Raw genomic sequence first — 19,170 nt, 5'->3', positions numbered from 1 at the left:
TGCTGCTTCTGACTTTCCACTTTTAATTGACCCTTGTAATCTTGTGGCACTGATGCATTGTAGCTTCATTTTATATCGGCTTACAGGGTGGGAGCGGGGGGGGGCACCATTTTGGGCCCCACCAAAAATTATACAAACCTGCCGCCTATGCCTGCCTCACCTCAGCTGGGGGGAAAGAGTCACACTCACAGGTGAGCTCCCTCCCCTTTCCAGAGACCCCAGCAGCCAGCCCCCTCCCTCAGCCTGTGCTGCATTGGGCTCTCTCTAGGACCCAGCAGCCCTGCTCTTACATGCTCCACTGCTTCCCCTCTGTCCTGGCTCCCAGCAGAACCCTATCTCATATTTTCTCCTTTCCACAGCTGAAGGATCCCAGGCCCAGCGAACACATTCACATCAGATCAGCAGTGAGGCAGCTGGTGCAGGAAGGGCGGAGACCAGCTGCAATCGGGAGAGACCCATTGCTGAGCGAAGCGAAAGTGAAAGTGACTTTCCTCTTTCTCCTAGGTGCCCATGGCCGCAAGAGGGAGGATACAGGAGCTGCAGGAGGCTGTTACCTGCTCCGTTTGCCTGGCTTATTTTAACGACTCGGTGATTCACATCAAGTGCGGGCACCACTTCTGCCGAGCCTGCATCGCTCAGCACTGCCAGGAGTCCAGAACCTCCCCCCGGTGTCCCTGCCCTGAGTGCAGGGACCCCTTCCGGGCAGGGGAGTTCCAGCCCAACCGGGGGCTCAGGAACGTGCTGGAAATAGCCAAAAAATTCCCAGCGCCAAGCGGGGGGAGAGCGTGTGAAAAACACGAGGAGCTTTTGAAACTCTTCTGCGAAGTGGATCAAACCCCGATCTGCCTGGTGTGCAGAGAGTCCCGCAGCCACAAGGACCACCCCGTGCTTCCTATCAAGGAGGCGGCCCAGGATTACCAGGTAAGAATTAGTCCTGTTTGCATGTGGGCCGCATCCCAGGCCAGACAGGCTGGAACAATCAGACCAGAGCCATCTGAGAATAGAAACCCAGCAAGGTCCTAAAACGAGCTTCCTACAATCACAAGGTAGAGAAACCAGGGATTTTATACAGGGAGATGCTGAGGAGACACGTTTTTAAGGCCTGCTCTGCATATAGTTTTGGTACTGACCTGTGCTGGGGAGTGGGGGGATATATATATATATATATATTTTAAATAAAAGAGTTATGTCAGCAAACCCCCCCAGTGCGGATACAAGTTGTGCTGGTATAAAGGTGCCTGATGCCAGGAAGGCCTGTTCCCCTTTCCATACAGGACTAGGCGATACACCGTTATAGAGGTGTAACTACACCCACGCCAGCAGGGCTGTACGGCTGTAATAGCACCAGGATGTGTAAAGCAGGGTATGACTTGTGCGCCCTAGAGCGAGGGCATCCCCTGTGCAGGGAAAAATCCATTGGGGGGGGGGGGGGCAGGAAACTCCACCCGCTTCAGCTCACACAGTTTCCTTTTACTCCTTGCAGGGTGGGGGCAGCAGGGTTTGCTGCTCATACAGGATGGACATCGGCTGGGGGCCTGGCCCATTCCAGCAGATGGCTTGAAATCTGCAGGGGCAGGGGCAGGGCGCCCATATTTTCAAAATGAAGATCCAGGGTCCTGTTATCCGGGGGGGGGGGGCAGGAGGGGGAGGATCAGGGAGGAGAACCCGCCGGCTTTAGGAACTGGGGAAGGATTATGTCCGTTCCTTGCCATCTTTTCCTCCTCAGCCAGCAACACCCCCCGTGCTCCCTCTGGTCCCCCTCCATAGTAAAACCCGAGCCACGTTAAACACCTTTTCTAGCAGGGAGTCTTGAGAATCTCACTGATGTACCGTAATCACTGTGGCTGCAGGGCTCAAGCTCGGCTGCCCTTTTTGGGTAGGGGGTGGGGCGGTAAAGAATTAAAGCTGCCACATGCCGCCAGTGTCTGTGTGTCACTGGGTTAGATCTGTTTGGACTGTGTCCCAGTGACTCCTCTCACTGACTCTCCCCGACATTCTCCGGCAATCCCAGCGCTTAGTGGGGGATGGGGGGGTCAGGAATGATTATGCGTAGGGGGAGGGGGGAAGATTATTTCTCAGGCCCACTTAGAAATGCCAAGGCCGGTGATATATCAAAACATGCCCTGGATGAGAATGTGGTTCTGTGAGACTGCTCAGAAAAGTCGCAGTGAGCATGAGCGGAGTGTGAACACCTGTGCAGTGAGGAAGTGAAGCCTCCGTCCAGCTCCTCCTTAGCTTAGTTTCCCTGTCCGGGAGGCCTAGATTCACAGTATTTACTTAGGTGCCTAAACCCCCGTTGGAGCCTCCACTGCAATTCACAAAACTCCTGCTGAGCCCTGTCGGTGCCTAAACTCCCTCGGCGTCTGTGTGTTCAGTAACTAGTTCCCTCAGCACCCGTGTTTCTGCTTCTGGCCCTGCTCACTGCATCCCGATGCCCGTCTCCCACCTGAGCCCCAGGGAAGATCAGTATTAGGCCACCGAACTCCTGTGTGGGGCCTGGCCTGGTAGGTGGCCTGAGGCCCCTCAGGTGAGTTCACACACACAGAGCTCTCCCTTTAGCCCAGTGTTTAGAGCACTCACCTGGGACATAGGAGGCCACAGGTTCAAGTCCCTCTTCCACCTGGTGAGGAGAAGGAATTGGAACAGGGACCTGCCACCTTTCTATGGGATATTCCTGTTGATGCTGTTCCACTGGGGATTTGTGGGAGAGAGAGAGACCGTGAGAAGGACTGTACAGTCATGTGGCTAGAGCTCTCGCCCATTTTATTATGCATTTAATATTCTTGAAAATATAAATAAATGGGGGGAAAACCCTCCAAAGGCAACCGAAACTAAACCCGTTTTTCTTTTGTTAGGAACAAATTCAGAGACATTTGGAGAGTTGGAAAAAAGAGAGAGACGAGATTCTGTCATATAAATCGAGTGGGGAAAATACAAGCCAGGAACTACTGGTAGGTGCCGTTCTTACTCAGGCAAATGTGCACTGGGACGTTATTGATACTCTGCTTAGTCTAAGGGAAGAAGAACAGTGAGAAACATCTTCCCTTCCATGGAAGATTATTGCTTTTTATTCTGATTGTAAAGAAAAACTGTTTTGCTTTAATCGAGTGTAAACAGGAAAATGGAGCATTAAGGAAAGAGGTTTAATAATCCAAATATTTCCATTGATAATGTGAATGTAATTTCTTGAGCTGACAGTAGTTTCTCCTTTAGTCTTTCAACTTGAGCTGGTAAAAAATTTTCAGCCACAAAAATGTTCTGTAGCAAAATGGGATTTATTAGAAAACACTTTTTTTTTCCCCTGGGAAACTGTCTTTTGCAAATAAATAAATATATAAATAAAAAACATTTTTTTTTTACAGGAAATTTCAGAATGAACACAATGTTTATTTTCATTTCAAATTGAAGTTTTCATTTTGCTTGTAAAAAGCTGAAAGTTTTTCAAAATTTTAAATGTTTTTTTTAATTCCTTTGTTTCCCCATTTACTCCTTTTTGCCACTGATACAATCACATGAATAATTTCCAGGTTTTTTCTCCTAGTTTTTTCCTTTTTCTTTTTGACAATTTTTCTAAAATGGGAGAACTTTTGAAGCGTTCCAGACAGAATGGAATAAAAGGAACAAATGGGGTGGTGGAAATGGACTTTATTTTATTACATTTTAGAAAAAAGGGGAAACAGAAATGTGATTTTTTTCACGTTATTTCATGATATTTTTCAAACAAATTAAAAGTCCCATTTTGAACACTGAAAAATGGAAACAACTTTGACATTTCAAAATTTTTTGCAAATTCCTCCCCCAGTTTTTGGCTTTACTGTCAACAGACAGAACTGTTGGCATATGAGCCTGTTTGTGAACCTGAGATAGAATTTTGGGTTTGACTTGTGATGCTCTGACATCCTTACTAATGTGTGTGAAGGACAAAGACACGGTGTGTGGCTTCTGCCTGGCTGGCTGGGTTTGTTAGTATAATGGGAACGGATATGAACAGATAAAGTGTTAGAGGGTAGGTGGGAGTGTAACATATGAGGAGACACACTGGAAGGCTGCCTGGCTCCTCTCTCAAGCCAAGCTCAAGCACAACCTCACTCCTCATCCCTCCCATGGGGCGCAGAAGAAGTGGGATGAGGACCCCAGACTCCCGACCCTCCAGAACGGAACAGGACCATAAGTTGTAAGGGGTGTGACTAGGGGTGCGAACTGCAGGTATATGTGGACCTGCTAAGAAGGAGGAAGGGGGACGCGGGGTAAAGGCTCTGCGGCATCAGAGCCAGGAAGGGGGACGCAGGATAAAGGCTCTGCTGGCATGTGGAGCTCTGGATATGCTTGATTGGAACTAACCCCAGTAAGCGTCGCATTTCCTGCACTTTGGACTTTTGGTCTCCTGCTTTCTGTCTGCGAGACAAGAACCAGGGGAGGGGTTAAGGGAAACCCTCGAACAATAACTACAACAGAACAGTGCAGGCAGCCGCTATAGAAATCTGCTGCCCCGGAGAAGGCTGGTCACTTAACACCTGACCAAACCCCACTGAAGTCATTGGAAAGACTCCTGTTCATTGTGGTGAGCTTTGGAACAGGCCCTAGCGATATCGCTGCTGGACATTGCCCTGAAGAAGATCTGGGTTCTAAAGATGATGCAAGTTTCTTGCTCCCGGGGTAGCAGGCGCTAGAGAGCTCCAGCAAGAGCATGAATTGACGGGCTTTTGTCCAGTTCACATGCGCACGTTTCTAAGTGCCCTGCAAACTCAGATCTGAACATGCAAATAGGTGTCTTGCCAGCCACCCAATTTGTGCTCAGAATCCCTGTGTGGGTTAAAATTGGAGATTTATGATCTGACAAAATGTGAATTCAAAACTCGTCAGCAATTGTTGGGGCTCTAATTTTGAAGCCAGTTTTAGAAACACGGCCCTGTTCATCTGGGTGTATTTTGTGGGGAGAATCTCTTCCCCAGTTCAAGTCAAGCGCTTCCGAGTTTGGGTTCTACTGTTTGCTCCCCAGAAGTAATCCTTGCCTGTCCCGTTCTGGATCCCACACCTGCAGTCCTTCCTGTTATTTGAAGGATCTTCTTTTCTAGACACCACTGATAACAGAATATCCTAATAATGCAAGATAGATTCATAGTCTAACCACCAGTTAGGGTTCTTCAGAATTCATTGGAAAATCATCTGTCTGCTGAGCACAGAGTTTGTTCTCCATAACATATCAGGAGTTAAATTCTACGGGGTTGCAATGACATGCTCCCATGTGCATACATGAGGCTTTACAAAATGTCCCATAACTCACTCCGTGTTCCTGTCCTTGACCCATGATTTCTCTGTTTGTATCTCGTCATTTCAGAAACAGCTAAAAACTGGGAGGCAAAAGATTGTGGCTGAATTTCAGCAACTGCGCCAGTTTCTGGAGGAACAAGAGCGACTCCTGCTGGCCCAGCTGGAAGAGCTGAATAAGGAAATTGAAAAGAGGAGGGATGAATATGTTTCTAAACTATCTGAGGAACTATCCTCTTTCAGTTCCCTGATAAGTGAGATGGAGCAGAAGTGCCAGCTGCCGGCGAGTGAATTCCTGCAGGTGAGACGGTGTTAGAAACACCCCAGAACCTTTCTCAGGGCAAGAAAGTCTCCTAAGCCTTCACTTTTGGAGTGTAGGAGTGTGTGACGTTCCCCTGGTGTTATCTGGACCAGTGATCTGCTAGGTCACTCCAGTCCTCGACTCTGGGAGCGAGCCTTGCCCTGCTACGCTGTGAGAACCCCCACTCCAGGGCTGTTCACGCACAGCCGCTGGCATGTAAACTGCTCCCAGCTACGTGAGGGAGCACTTTTGGCCAGCCACTGCTTGGATTGTGCAACCGAATGACACTAGTCCAGGGGTCGGCAACCTTTCAGAAGTGCTGTGCCAAGTCTTCATTTATTCACTCTGATTTAAGGTTTCGCATGCCAGTCACACATTTTAATGGTTTTAGAAGGTCTTTTTCTATAACTCCATTATATATAACTAAACTATTGTTGTATGTAAAGTAAAAAAGGTTTTTAAAATGTTTAGGAAACTTCATTTAAAATTAAATTAAAATGCAGAGGCCCTTGGACCCGTGGCCAGGACCCAGGCAGTGCGAGTGCCACTGAAAATCAGCTCGCGTGCCAGCTTCGGCACTCATGCCATAGGTTGCCTGCCCCTGTATTAGCCAATCTCTCCGGTCCCAGACACAACCCTAGGAACGTCCATCTTGCAGTGTCCAGTTATGCTCGCTGGACACTGCAAGCTTATATGAGTTTGTCAATTTAACAAAGAAACTGGTATGTACCAGGCTTGTTATCCCAAGGGGAGTTTCTGACACACTTCAAACCAAACACACTGCTTCAGGTAGACTAAACCAACAGATTTATTAACTACACAGATTTTAAGTGATTGTAAGTCAAAGCACAAGAAGTCAGATTTGGTCAAATGAAACAAAAGCAAAACGCATTCTAAACTGATCTTAACACTTTCAATGTCCTTACAAACTTAGATGCTTCTCACCACCGGCTGGTTGCCCTTCAGCCAGGCTCTCCCCTTTGATCTGTAGATGTAGGTGGAAGAGACAGGAAGAGCCTGGCAAACATCTCTCCCTTTTATCATGTTCTTTCTTCCCTCTTGGCATTGCCCCCCCCCCCCCACCAGAGTCAGGTCAGCATTACCTCATCACAGTCCCAAACTGACCAAGGGAAGCGGGTGACTCACTTGAAAGTCCAAAAGATCCTTTGTTGCTGCCTAGGCCAGTGTCCTTGGTTCCTGTGAGGCTGGGCTGGGGATGTCCCATCCATGCCCTGATGAGGTGTGAACTGCCTCTCTGCTCCTGGAGAGTTTTGCTTGGGCTTGTTTTAAGCCATGAGGACACATTCTCAGCCATATGACTATATAGATGAACTTACAACCTATAACATCACTGTAACAACAATTCTCAGTGCATCATGAGCCTTCTGAAGACACCCGAGATGACAAACTTTGCACTGGATACCCCACAATCATGTTATAAGGATGAACATGGACGTGCAGGGTGTTCCCCCGAGCTGCAGAGCATCACAGAGTGAAAGGTCAGAACATACAGTATTGCTAAAATATACATTAGTTTTCTTTAAGGTCTTGATAAAATGCCCATTAAAGTTAATGAAAATACACTTCCGGAGTACAACGGGCATAGGATCAAGTCCTAAATGAAAAAAAATCTTCATCTGAATTCTAGTTAGAGAAGGCTCCTCCAAAACTGGCAATCTCTGAATTCTGTTCTCCCTGTCTCATAATGCCAGAACAAAGGGAAATTCAATAAAATTAGAAGGTGACCAATTAAAAAACTGATCCAGTGAACACTTTTTCACACATAGCGTAATTAGACTGTGGAACTCATTGCCACTGGATATTGTTGAGACCAAGCATTTAGCAAAACTCAAAAAGTGAGAGAATATTTCTGTGGATAACACAATATCCAGAGTGATATTAAACCTCATGTTTCATTGCTTCAGCCAGTCGCTTAGAGAGAAGGATGAGAATGTGGGGTGTAGATTATTTTACACCTTCCTCTGAAGTATCTGGCACTGTCCACCTTGGTAGACTGAATACTGATTAGATGGACGTCCGGTCTGAGCCAGTCTTGCATTTCCTGTGTTCCAAACGCTAACACCAAAGATTAAAGATGGAACCACTCTAATTATGGAAATAGCTAAGACTGAGGGCTTGGCTACACTTACAAATTTGCAGCGCTGCAGCAGGGTGTGAAAACACACCCTCTCCAGCGCTGCAAATTGCGGCGCTACAAAGCGCCAGTGTAGTCAAAGACCCAGCGCTGGGAGCGTGGCTCCCAGCGCTGTCCATTATTCCCCACAGGGAGGTGGAGTACGGACAGCGCTGGGAGAGCTTTCTCCCAGCGCTGGCGCTTTGACTACACTTAGCGCTTCAAAGCGCTGCCGCGGCAGCGCTTTGAAGCGCTAAGTGTAGCCACAGCCTGAGGCTAAGATTCCATTTAAAGCCAGATTTTGCCACTTTTCCTACATATCACAAAAAGGGAAAATATTGGCCTTAAAATTGATACATGAGGTCTGAGGCTGTGGTGATTTTTTTCTCTGCCAGAACTGAAGTTAGACAGGGAAACTGTTCGTTACTTATGGTAGCCTGGACATGTAAGTAGTCGTTAGAATTCCAAAAGCCTTCTCATGATTTTATTTTTCAAAAAACGCCTCTAACTAGCAAAAAAAAAAAACAACAACAACAAAACAAAAAAAAGAGAAATAAAACGTAGCATCCTGGACGTCTCTAGCTGATATTTAGGGTCAGATTCTCTGTTGCGACCAGTATCTGCTGTGGGCAGCATTCTTCACTCCTCAGGTGTCCTGCATTGAACCTGGAGTGTAGGATGGTGATTGGCCCTGTGTTACTCTGTACCCCAAACCCACTGCTCTCACCCAGCCCCACCTTCCTGTGACTGTCAAGAAGCCCACAGGACAGGCCTTCAGAGTGTTTGTGGGCGAGTGGGGAGAGAGTTTACAGCTCGGGGCAGCACAGCACGGAGGCATCCCTCTCTCTGGCCCCACTGGAGTCTGCAGGAGGGGATCTTCCCCACACCTGTGAGTGTTAGGAGGATCCTCATTCAGCACATCACAAAACTGAGCCCTTAATTCCATGTGCCGGGTGGTTATCCAAATGTCATTACACGAAGAGCCTGTGTGCCTCCGTATACAAACTTCCTGGGCCGAGCTCCTGCAGTCAGAAAACTTCCCCGAAAGAGCAAAGGCAACACATTGAATGTTTTTTTTTTGGCATTAATAAATAACAAATAATTTGTCTTTGAACATCAAACTGTGAAGACCAAGTGAGTCCCCTCCAGAGCAGGAGGGATCCTTAGTGTGAGAGCTGGGACTGAATTTCCTTTTCTCTCTCCCCTCTAGGACATCAAAGGCACCTTGAGCAGGTAGGTGGCTCCTTCTCACTCTCCCTTTCACTTCCCAGGGCAGGGAAGGGATTTTGGACATGAGACCTGGCTCCCCACGGCCCAGCAGTGCAGAGTGTGGGGCTGGTTCCCAATCTCCCCCTGTTACATCTAATCTCGGGGCTGTTGTCATTGTGACCAGACTCCAGAATAGAGCAGCCTGAGAAAAGAGTGATTGACCTACAGACAGGGGTGTTATTTGTAGTGTGGCTGGTGGAATGGAGACCTCAGGAGATCGGGGATGGAGAATGGGTCTCTCATTTCTAGGTCATAGACTCCAAACTCCACCCAGGTCGGTAGGGATGGAAAGTCAGGGCCATCTGATGACTGTTCAATGGGCTGTTTGTTAATTGTTTCAAATTGTGCAGTGAGCTCTAGCCGTGTGCTGGGCGGGCAGGAGATACGATGGAAGAGACGTTCCCTGCTCTGAGGAGTTTATAACGTGCTGTTATCAGTAGCGCTATGGCTGTGCCTGGAGGCTCAAGCCAAAATCAGGGCCCAACGTGCCGGGTGCTGCACAGGCACAGACAGAGACAGGCCCTGCCCCAGGGAGTTTACAGTCTAAATAGACACAAGAGACACAGGGCCGAGGGAGGAAGGATTAAAATCAATTGAAGGGAACATTCAATGGAGACAAAGTGCTGCACGTTGCGAGGAAAAATCAAACCTACAACTAGGAAATGGGGAGTCACTGGGGCGGCAGCAGGACTGCGGGAAAAGCTCTGGGGGTTGCAGTGGGTCACACAGTGAAGGAGGCGGCAGGGTGATGCTCTTGTGAAAAAGGCAGATGTCACTGTGGGAGGCTGTCCCAGGTTGCTGTATTCACCGCAGGTGCTGCCCCCTCCTGGCTGCTCTGGGGATTAGCTCTTCCAGGGCCAACCCCTCCCCTGGCGTCTCTCCCCTGTTGTCTCTCTCTCACTCTGCAGCCTCGTCTCTCCCCCCAGGAGCTGCAGCTTCCTCTGCGTGTCTCAGCCCCCAGCCAGGTCACTGAATGGTTCCCCTGCTGGGGGGCAGAGTCTCGCTGGCCCCACTGCCCAGGCAATGCCGCTCCAGCCGGGGCTGGGTGGGGAACTCGAGCCGCCCACTGCTCCAGGCTCCAGCCCAGGGACCCTGCCACATGCAGGCAACGTCTGCTCCCTCCCTGGGCTGCTCCCCACTCCCCTCCCACAGGCCTTCGTCTCCCCCCTGCTCTCTGACGGGGGTTAGACCAGGTGACCCTGGCAGCCCCCTCTGGCCCTGTGAGTCTAACACTCCCTCCCCCAGGGCCCGGCTCCCAGCAGGCTGTTCTCTGCCTGGGTCCCTCCTGCCCTGTCGAGTGCACAGGGGGGCTGCAGACTCCTCACTGCAGCCATTTCTGCTGCCACCTGCCTGGCTTTGCACTAGCCCAGCCCCCACCTGCTCAGCTGAGCTTCATCGTCCAGCCAGGGGTCACTGCTCTGGCCTGAACCCCCCGTGTGTGGCCTGTCTCCCCAATCTCCTCGTTCTCTGCTTCCTTCACCCTTTCCGGGGGCTGATGTGGGGTGAGCACCCAGCACAGGTGTGTTAACAGGAGTGTCAGGGTCAGACACAGGAGGACGTTGTTCCCCCCTTCTTGCCACGGGGAGGCCTCAGCTGGAAAACTGTGTCCGGTTCTGGGCACCGCACTGTGAGAAGGATGTGGAGAAATTGGGGAGAGTTCAGAGCAGAGCGACAGAAGTGACCCGAGGTTTAGACTGGACGAGCTGTGAGGAAGGTTGCAATAAATGGGTGTGTTCAGTCTAGAGAAGAGGAGACTGAGGCAGGGCCTGATAACAGTCTCCAGATCTGCCTGAGGCTGTTCTGCAGAGAGCGGTGACCAGTTGTTCTTCACGTCCCCTGAGGGCAGAACAAGGAGGAATCGGTTTAATTGGCCACAAGGGAGATTTACATCAGTGCGACGGGGTCCCGGGGTGCAGCCTGGACTGTGGCACTGCTGAGCCCTCCAGATCCCCAACCTGGGCTGCCTCTCGCCCCGTGATGCTGATGTCGAGCTACAAGCCTGACAGGCCCTGCGCTGACACAGACACCTGTGGGCAGGGACCCGCCCGGCCGTGTTACATGGCTCATCTCCCAGCCATTGGCGAACCAGCAATAGAAGGCGCCAGCCAGTTCCCCCCAGCTCCAGCCCTGCCTCCCAGAACTGCACCGACTCCCACTGCTCCCGGCTCCCTGGGCAGTGCCGGTTCATTCAGGCGTTTGCCGTCCCCCAGTGTGGGGTGGACACACACTGGCCTTGTAAGCTGAGAACTCCGGACCTAGTGGACTGACCATCATATGTATCCAAAGAGCTAGATAATTTATGTTCTTATCTTTGAAATGGGATAGTGGGTCTCACGCCAGGTCCTGGTACGATGGGCATCTACATCACCACAAGGATTGTCCCTAATTATCTCCCTTCAGTGGGGTACGGGATACGTCAGGGGATCCTGCTTCCCACACTCACAATATCGGAGGGGAGCCGTGTTAGTCTGTAAAAGCAGCAGAGAGCCCTGTGGCACCTTGTAGACTGACAGACGTATTGGAGCAGGACGAAGTGGGGATTCACCCACGAAAGCTCATGCTCCGATACGTCTGTTAGTCTATCAGGTGCCACAGGACTCTTTGCTACACTCACAATACAAGACCGAGGGGACATTCAGTGCAGCTGAAAGGCAACTAGTGTAAAGCTGGGGGGGGAAGCGGTGGAAGCTGATCTGTGGGGCTGCTGCTGGGTGCTGAGCACCCACTATTTTTGTTCCACGGGTGCTCCAGCCCCGGAGCCCCCACAGAGTTGGTGCTGACGTGTGTCAGGTCCTTAAATTTCACCCAGTTATTCCTGTGCTCAGCCCAATGACTTGTATTGGACTAAATCCCACGTGTGTTGACTAAAGCACCTTCCAGAAAGCCAGTCAGTCCTGATTTACCGACATCAACAGACAGTAACACTTGAGGCTGCCTAGAAGTGGGGGGGGCCAGCGGTGCCCAAACCCTGGCCCCACCCCTGCTCCGCCTCTTCCCCTGAGACCCCGCCCCCTCCTCACTCCTCTCCGCCCCCTCCCCCATCACTCACCTTTCAGGCAGGTACCAAGGCAGAGAGCAGAGCTCGCCCACCTTTAAACTGATAGGGCCACGGCCCCCCTGTTGTGGTGCCCTGTCAGGAGATGGAGAATCCACCACTTCCCTGGGCAGTTTCTACCAATGGTTGATGCACCCGCACTGCTAACAATGTCTGTCTGATTTCCCATGGGCATTTCTCTGCCTTCAGCTTCCAGCCATCGGTCCTTGTTCTGCCTTCGTTTGCTAACCTGAGGAGCCCTTTAGTGCCAAGTCTGTTCTCCCCATGACGGTTGTCATGGAGTGTGGGGGAGTCAGGGCCCTGCACCCACCACTTCCTGCGATTCACCGTGACTCTCACCCAGACAGTAGAACAGAAGGTTTATGGGGCAACAGGAACACGGCCCAAAACAGAGCTTGAAGGTACAACCAGGACCCCTCAGTCAAGTCCTTCTGTGGGGCAGGGAGCTTAGACCCCAGTCCTGGGGCTCCCTCCATTTCCCCAGCCAGCTCTAAACTGAACCCCGCTCCCGCCGTCTCCCCCAGCCTCTCCCCAGCTCCTCCTCCAGCCTTTGGCCCGTTTCCGGGGCAGAAGGTGTCTTCTGGCCCAACCCCTCTCCTGGGCTCACATGTTACACGCCCAGGTATCTTCCCTCAAGGAACGTCTCCCATCCCCAATGCAGACAGTCCCCGTAAAACTCCCCTGCAACATTCCCAGGTCAATGCTCCCCAGTCCCTGCTGCGTCACATCGGCATTTATACCCCACACTCAAGTGCCAGGGATCTCTCAGGACAAGGCATTTTCACCAGCCCTCACATCAGATTTGTGGGTCTTCTCTGCACCGGCTTCACATTTTCAACGTCCATTTTAAAGTGGGGACACCAGAAATGGATGCAGTTTTCCAGTATCGGTCTCACCTAAACGAAGGGGAAACTTGTAGGGTCAAAGCTGGGATTGGACCTGTTCCTGGGGCAACAGAGAATTTAACCTCCAGGGTCTGCTGAGCTACAGCCATTCACTAGAGTAAAATACATGTTAGTAAAACACAAACATGACCGAACTCCACAGCGAGTAACACTGGGTTGTTCTTCAGATGCGAGAGGGAGAAGTTTCAGAACCCAGGGGCCTTTTCTTCTGAACTGAAATGGAGAATCTGGAAATCTTCTCAAAGAAATGCACCTCTGGAGACCAGAATGAAGGAATTCACAGGTAATAACCAGTCACCTGGGGAATTTTCTCACCTATGTTACACTGATAACAGACAGAGCTGGGGAAATCTCTTCGGGACAATGATTGTGGATGGAGATCGCCAGCTAATCATTTGGAAGCTATGAATTCCCTACCCAGCTCTCAGTACGGCCCACACACACTGCGTTAGGGGGCTGCATTCGGACCCCCTGGGGGTTTCCTTTCCTAGCAGCTGTGAACATTAACCTGAGCTTGAGCTTCCTGCTGAATTCACTGTTTCTGGAGTATGTTTGTTTGGATTGTTTGTCTGCAAGGCCTCCGGTGTCACCACAGTCCCTCTCTTGCTTCAGAGCAGGGCTGGGGAACCGTTTTCCTATCAGGGGCCATTGACCCACATTAAAAATCAGTCGCTGACCACTCACCTGCAGGGGGACAGAGAGGGGGTGTGGAGGCTCGGGGCTTCCCCCCGCAGCAGGTCGAGCTGGCGTGCGCAGCTCCAGCCGCGCAGGGATTGCAGAGGCAGTGGCGCTGGAAGAATTTTTACAGTGGGGGAGCTGAAAGCCAGTGGTCCCCAAACACTTCACCTGGCACCCCCCTTACCCCTGTCTGTGCCCCCTCTCCCCAGAGCGGGGACCAAGACTGGGTCGTGGCCCCGGGAGGGGAGGGGCAGGATGGGGTAAGGGGGCTGAGTCTGGGACCACACCTGGGGGCTGGGGCAGAGTCCTGGGTGTGGGGCCAGCAAATGGGAACCCCCCCCCCCGCGTTCCTAGTTCCCGCAGCTCTTCGCAGAGGTAGGTTCCCCACCCCTGCTTTAGAGATTCTCCACCTTTTACCCTCCTGAGCTGGAGAGAATGAGACCCCCAAAGGATGAGCCAGATTTACTGAGTACTAATGATTGAATGCTAATCAGTGACACAGTGTCTGTGTGTTGGTCTGTCTGTGAATGATGTGTTGGTTTCAGAGGGTTTCTCTACACAGCAATTAAACACCTGTGGCTGGCCCGTGTCCGCTGACTCTGGCTCAGGAGGTTCGGGCTCGGGCTGGAGCCTGGGCTCTGCGACCCTCTCCCGTCACAGGGTCCCACAGCCCAGGCCTCTGCCCAAGCCCCAGCATCTACCCCACAATGAAACAGCCCCAGTGCCTGAGCCCTGCGACCCCATGTCAGCTGTCATGGGCCAGCCACAGGTGTGTAATTGCTGGTAAAACATCTCTGGGTCTGTCATGTAACCTTAGGTCATGTCCTTAGTTTTTAATGTTTGGGGTTATTTTATAGTGACGTGTGTAACAGTTTGTACAGGTCTGAATTGCACTTAACCTCCTTCACTAGAACTTCATAAAGTTTCTTTTCTTTTCATTTTTCTTTCGTGTTAGAACATTAACAATGTGAATATATCCCTAAACACGACAACCTGACATTTCGTCTTTTTCCCCCATTTCTTCCTCTAGACTCACTGTCGTCTAGGTGCCGGTTGGACAAAGGTAAATTTCTCCTATCAAAGGGGGAGTGAAAACTTTCCTGTGAATTATGGTGGCTCATTGGCAGCACCACAGTTCAAGTTTTGTTTCAATTTTGCATTTGAGAGGAGCTGAGCATCATATTACTGGTGGCTGCCCAGATCTTTCCTGAAAACAGAAAAGTCGATTCTTTTCTCTGTTTGAATTGAGAATTTGTAACTAGCGGTTGGGTTACCCGGATGGGCTGGGGAACGGGAGAGGAGCGAGCAGTGTATCTCCGCAGAGATCTAAGAGTTTAAAAATGAGCCGTTTGGAAAGTCAGAGAGGAACATCTCACCTCATTCTCAGAACTCCTTATGCGCATACATCACATCCCCTGGCCATATTATTATTATTAACAAATGCACAAGTGTTACAATGAAGAATGGGAAAATCCAACATACAAAAATAGACATTTCTGTTTTCTCTCTACTTTATAGGTCAAGAGAAAAAATGTTAAAAATGTCAGAAGGGGTTAGATAGACGTCACCTGTTCGCAGACAGGCCAACTCTCATGAATGAATCGTGAGAGATGCGATTTCTGAGTAAAAGTAAGCCTCACTCATGATCTCACCATAGAGCTGTGGCTTAAAAGAATCCCGACATTTGAGAGCTGTAAAAATGAGGCTGAGTTTTACTCAGAAATCCTGTCAGCTGCCCTGGGCGTGGCTGGGGCTCCCGCTGTCACCACCCCAGTGCAGCTGCTCCCCTGCCAGCCTGGGAAGTGGAAGAGGGGCCCCCACTGTAGCCCCCAGGCCTAGGCAGGGTGAAGGGCTCTAGGAGGAGCAGAGGTGGGGCCGTGAGGCTTTATTATGGCCTGGGGGCTGCAGGGGGCCTGAAGTGATTGGGGGGCTGATGGGCTGGGGGGGGGGGTTGTTTTGCTGGTGGGTTCTGAGCAGAGGGTGAGTGCTGGGTGAACTGAGGGCGGTGGGGGAGGGGTGCTGAACTGATGGGGGCTGATGATGGCGCTGGGGGACTGAATTGAGGGGGTTGGACGGGGACAGAGCTGATGGGGGCTGGGGTCAGAATTAATTGCTGGGCAGGAGATGGGCAGATGGGGGGTGAGAGCTCCTGCAGCAGGAGCAAAAATCCCCTTCTCCAGGACAGGTGGGAGAGTGGGCAGCACTGACTGTCACATGCGCAGCCCTGGGGAGGGGCCAGGGGGGTTCAAACATCAGGCGACTGAGCTAAAACCCACAACAGAATCCTTTAAAAAGTCCTGATTGTTGGGCCCTGTGATCTGCTGGGAGCCTCCTGTGCTGCCAGGGTCTCTGATCACGTCTGTGGGGAGAGGTGGGGGCAGGTGGGGAAAGGTTCAAGGGCCTGACTGTCAGGCCCGTTCGTGCTGCTCTGTCAGAGCAAAGGGGCCTTAATGTGCCTGGAAACAGTCCCCAGAAAATAGCTCCAGTGCCAGGGAGCTCCCCCTCCCCCCCCCGTCCGTGTGAAGTTGGCACAGGGGCTCCACAGCAACTCTGCCTCCAGCCGTTATTGTAGCAGTGGCTGGGGCCAGGCTGGGGGCCAGGGCCGGCCCTAGGGGGGTGCTGGGAGGAAGTGACGGATTCGTCTCTTCTGGGACCGACCGCGCCAGCCAATCGCACCAGCTCGCGGGGCCCCCCAAAGCGCAGGGCCCGGTGCGGTCGCCCCGATTCACCCTCCCCAAGGGACGGCTCTGCTGGGGGCACAGACAGGAGGCATCACACTCTGGCTGCTCTCTGCTTCGCAGCCCTGAGGCCCCTGGAGCGAGGGGCCAGGCAGACTAAAGGAAGGACAAAGGTGGCTTAAAACCAGCTCCCTCTGACCCCCCTCTTCTTCCCCCCCAGCACAAGGATGGAATCACTGAGACTCAGACTCTGGGTCTGGGGCCTGGCTCAGCCGAGCTGATCCTTTCGCTCTGCCCCTGAACTGGCTCTGTCAGGGTGTGAATCCCCCCGGCCCAGGGCTGAGATCTCAGCGCTGCTCCCCGTGCAGAGCTGGGTAAATCCGGGAGGGGGGAGGTTGTCTGGTTCACTCCCCAGCTGGGGCAGGTTCTGTCACTGACACGATCAGACCCTGCCCCAGGGCTGAGCTCTGCCCCTCACGCTCTGATTCTGTCTCTGCAGCGAACGTGACTCTGGATCCAGACACGGCCCATCCCGAGCTCATCCTGTCTGCGGATCGGAGAAGTGTGAGAGAGGGAAACACACGGCAGAACCTGCCCAACAACCCTGAAAGATTTGACAGTTGGACCTGTGTGCTGGGCTGTGAGGGATTCACCTCGGGCCGACACTACTGGGAGGTGGAGGTGGGCGTTGGGGGATTCTGGTCTGTGGGGGTGGCCAGGGAGTCTGTGAGCAGGAAGGGATGGATGAGCCTTACCCCTGAGCAGGAGATCTGGACTGTGTGGTGCAGTAAGGATCAGTGCTGGGCTTCCACGTCCCCTCTGCAGCGCATCCCCTTCCCCCCGAGCTCAGCACCCCGCAGGATCCGGGTGTATCTGGACTATGAACGGGGGCAGGTGTCGTTTTTCGATGCTGGTACCTGGGACCCGATCGTCACTTTCCCGCCGGCCTCTTTCACCGGGGAGAGAATCCGTCCATTCTTCTGGGCTGTTGATTGTACTGTGCAGCTCCTCTAGCCACCACCCCCTGATCTCTATGGCCTGGAGGACTCAGCTGCGCCCGCCCCCACCCCCCACAGGGCTGAAGGGGGGTGACGCTCTACCCGGAGCTCTGTGGCTGTGGAGGTCTGTGTGAGGCGCTCTAGGATCGGTCTCTGTGATCCTGGGAGGCCAACTCTATGTGGGGGGGGGGGTCCCACCAAGGAAGGAGGGAGCCCCCTGTGGGAGGGACCCTGCCAAGGGCCAGGAAGAGACCCCTCAACTGGGGGGGGAGAGCGGGGGGGGAGCCTGGCTGAAGGGGCTGGGAGCGGGAAGCAGGCGGGAGGCCTGGCTGGGGGGGAGGGGAGAGCATGGAGGGGGGCCGGCTGAAGAGGGGGCTGGAGGGGACAGACCAGGGGGCAAACCAGGCGCCAGGCGGGAGAGGTTCCCAGGAGATCAGAGGCAGGTGTCGCAGGGGAAGCAGAGCTGGGCAGGGAGGACCCAGCTGCACAGACAACGTCCTGCCCCTTGGCTTGGGGCGCACAGAGGCTGGGGACCCGTCGGGCCCCCCAGGGTTCCCCCAATCAGAGCCCAGGACTGGAGTCCTCTGCTCCCCTCCAGCGGCTCTTCCAGCTGCGTTAGCAGGACACGGGGTGGCGGGTTCGGACTGACGAGCTCCTAAGCGCCCGGGGGGCAGCGTTTGAGTCTCGCCAACTGTTGAGAACAGGCCACTTCCACCTTAATTGAATTGGCTCGTTAGCACTGAGCCCCGACTCGGTCCGGCAGCTCCCCTCTGTGCACGTGCCGTGTGTTTATACCTCCCCCCCTGTATATTCCACTCCCTGCAGCCGATGAAGGGGGTTTTAGCCCACGAAAGCTTCTGCCCAATAAACGTGTTGGTCTCTAAGGTGCCACAAGGACTCCGCGCTGTTTTTCCTGGGACACACTAACACGGCGACCGCTCTGAACCCCTCTGAGATCTGTGGTTCCTGACACAGGGGAGGATCGGACACTGATCTGTGGGCAGGGGGTGGGGGCGCAGGCTTGGGAGGAAATTGGGTGGTGGGAGGGGGTATGTGGGGAAGGGGTGTGTGCAGGCTCTGAGAAGGAGTTTGAGGGCTGGTGGGTGGGATGGGGTGCAGGCTCTGGGAGGGAGTTTGGGGTGGGAGCGGGTATGTGGGGTGGGGTGCAGGCTCTGGGAGGGGTTGGGGGTGGGAGGGGGTATGTGGGGTGGGGGTGCAGGCTCTGGGAGGGGGTATGTGGGGTGGGGGTGCAGGCTCTGGGAGGGGGTTGGGGGGGCAGCGCTTACCTGGGGCTCCAGGGCAGGTCAGGGGGGCTTCCATGTGCTGCTGCCCCCAGGCACAGCCCTGCAGCTTACCACTGGGTACAGGGGCACTTGGGGTGCCTCATCCCGGGGCCTCAGGGAGGGGCCAGCAGACACATGGAGCTGGGGCCCCCGGGGGCGGGGGAGACCGCTGTGAGGGGGCAGCGGGGGGGGGCACTTGGCCCCAAAACTGCTGGAGCCCCACGTGCCACATTGAGGAGGCTCGAGGGCTATGGATGGAATTTGAGCCCCCTGCAGTAGAACATGATGGGGCGGGGGGGCAACGGGACGAAGAGGGAATGCAGGCTGGCCCCACTAATTAGGTGCCACTGACATGGACCCTGGAGCAGAGATGGAAGAAGAAGTGATGGGAGAAATAGGGAGAAGGTGAGGGGGGTTGGGGAGTTTGGGGTGTCCCAGCCCCAGGCTCGGCCGGACAAGAGCAGGCTGCGGGGGGCGCAGGCTTTGCAGGGGGTGCGAGTTGCTGGCGTTTTATGGGGGGGATGTGGCTACGTGGGAGTGATCTGATAGATAAAGCTCAGCAAGCCACAGTTAACAGAAATATGTGATCGTATTTTGCTTG

At 53.1% G+C, this 19,170-nt stretch overlaps 2 protein-coding genes across 2 annotated transcripts in view; one reads left to right on the top strand and one right to left on the bottom strand.

Moving 5' to 3' along the window:
* The window catches only part of LOC120392477 (E3 ubiquitin-protein ligase TRIM11-like), a 58,989-nt gene that overhangs the window by 32,099 nt on the left and 7,720 nt on the right, over positions 1–19,170 (bottom strand). The gene's annotated exons all lie outside the window — the stretch shown is intronic.
* Positions 338–17,541, top strand: LOC120392480 (E3 ubiquitin-protein ligase TRIM7-like). The gene is made up of 7 exons (XM_039517261.1): positions 338–921; positions 2,856–2,951; positions 5,339–5,569; positions 8,914–8,936; positions 13,100–13,215; positions 14,641–14,673; positions 16,788–17,541. The coding sequence occupies exons 1-7, from the start codon at positions 511–513 to the stop codon at positions 17,300–17,302; spliced, it is 1,425 nt and encodes a 474-aa protein (XP_039373195.1). The 5' UTR covers positions 338–510; the 3' UTR covers positions 17,303–17,541.

This window comes from Mauremys reevesii, unplaced genomic scaffold, assembly GCF_016161935.1.
Source record: "Mauremys reevesii isolate NIE-2019 unplaced genomic scaffold, ASM1616193v1 Contig1, whole genome shotgun sequence".
Lineage (NCBI taxonomy): Eukaryota > Metazoa > Chordata > Testudines > Geoemydidae > Mauremys > Mauremys reevesii.
The sequence above is the reverse complement of the archived record's forward strand: the minus strand, read 5'-3'. Positions and strand labels throughout refer to the sequence as shown.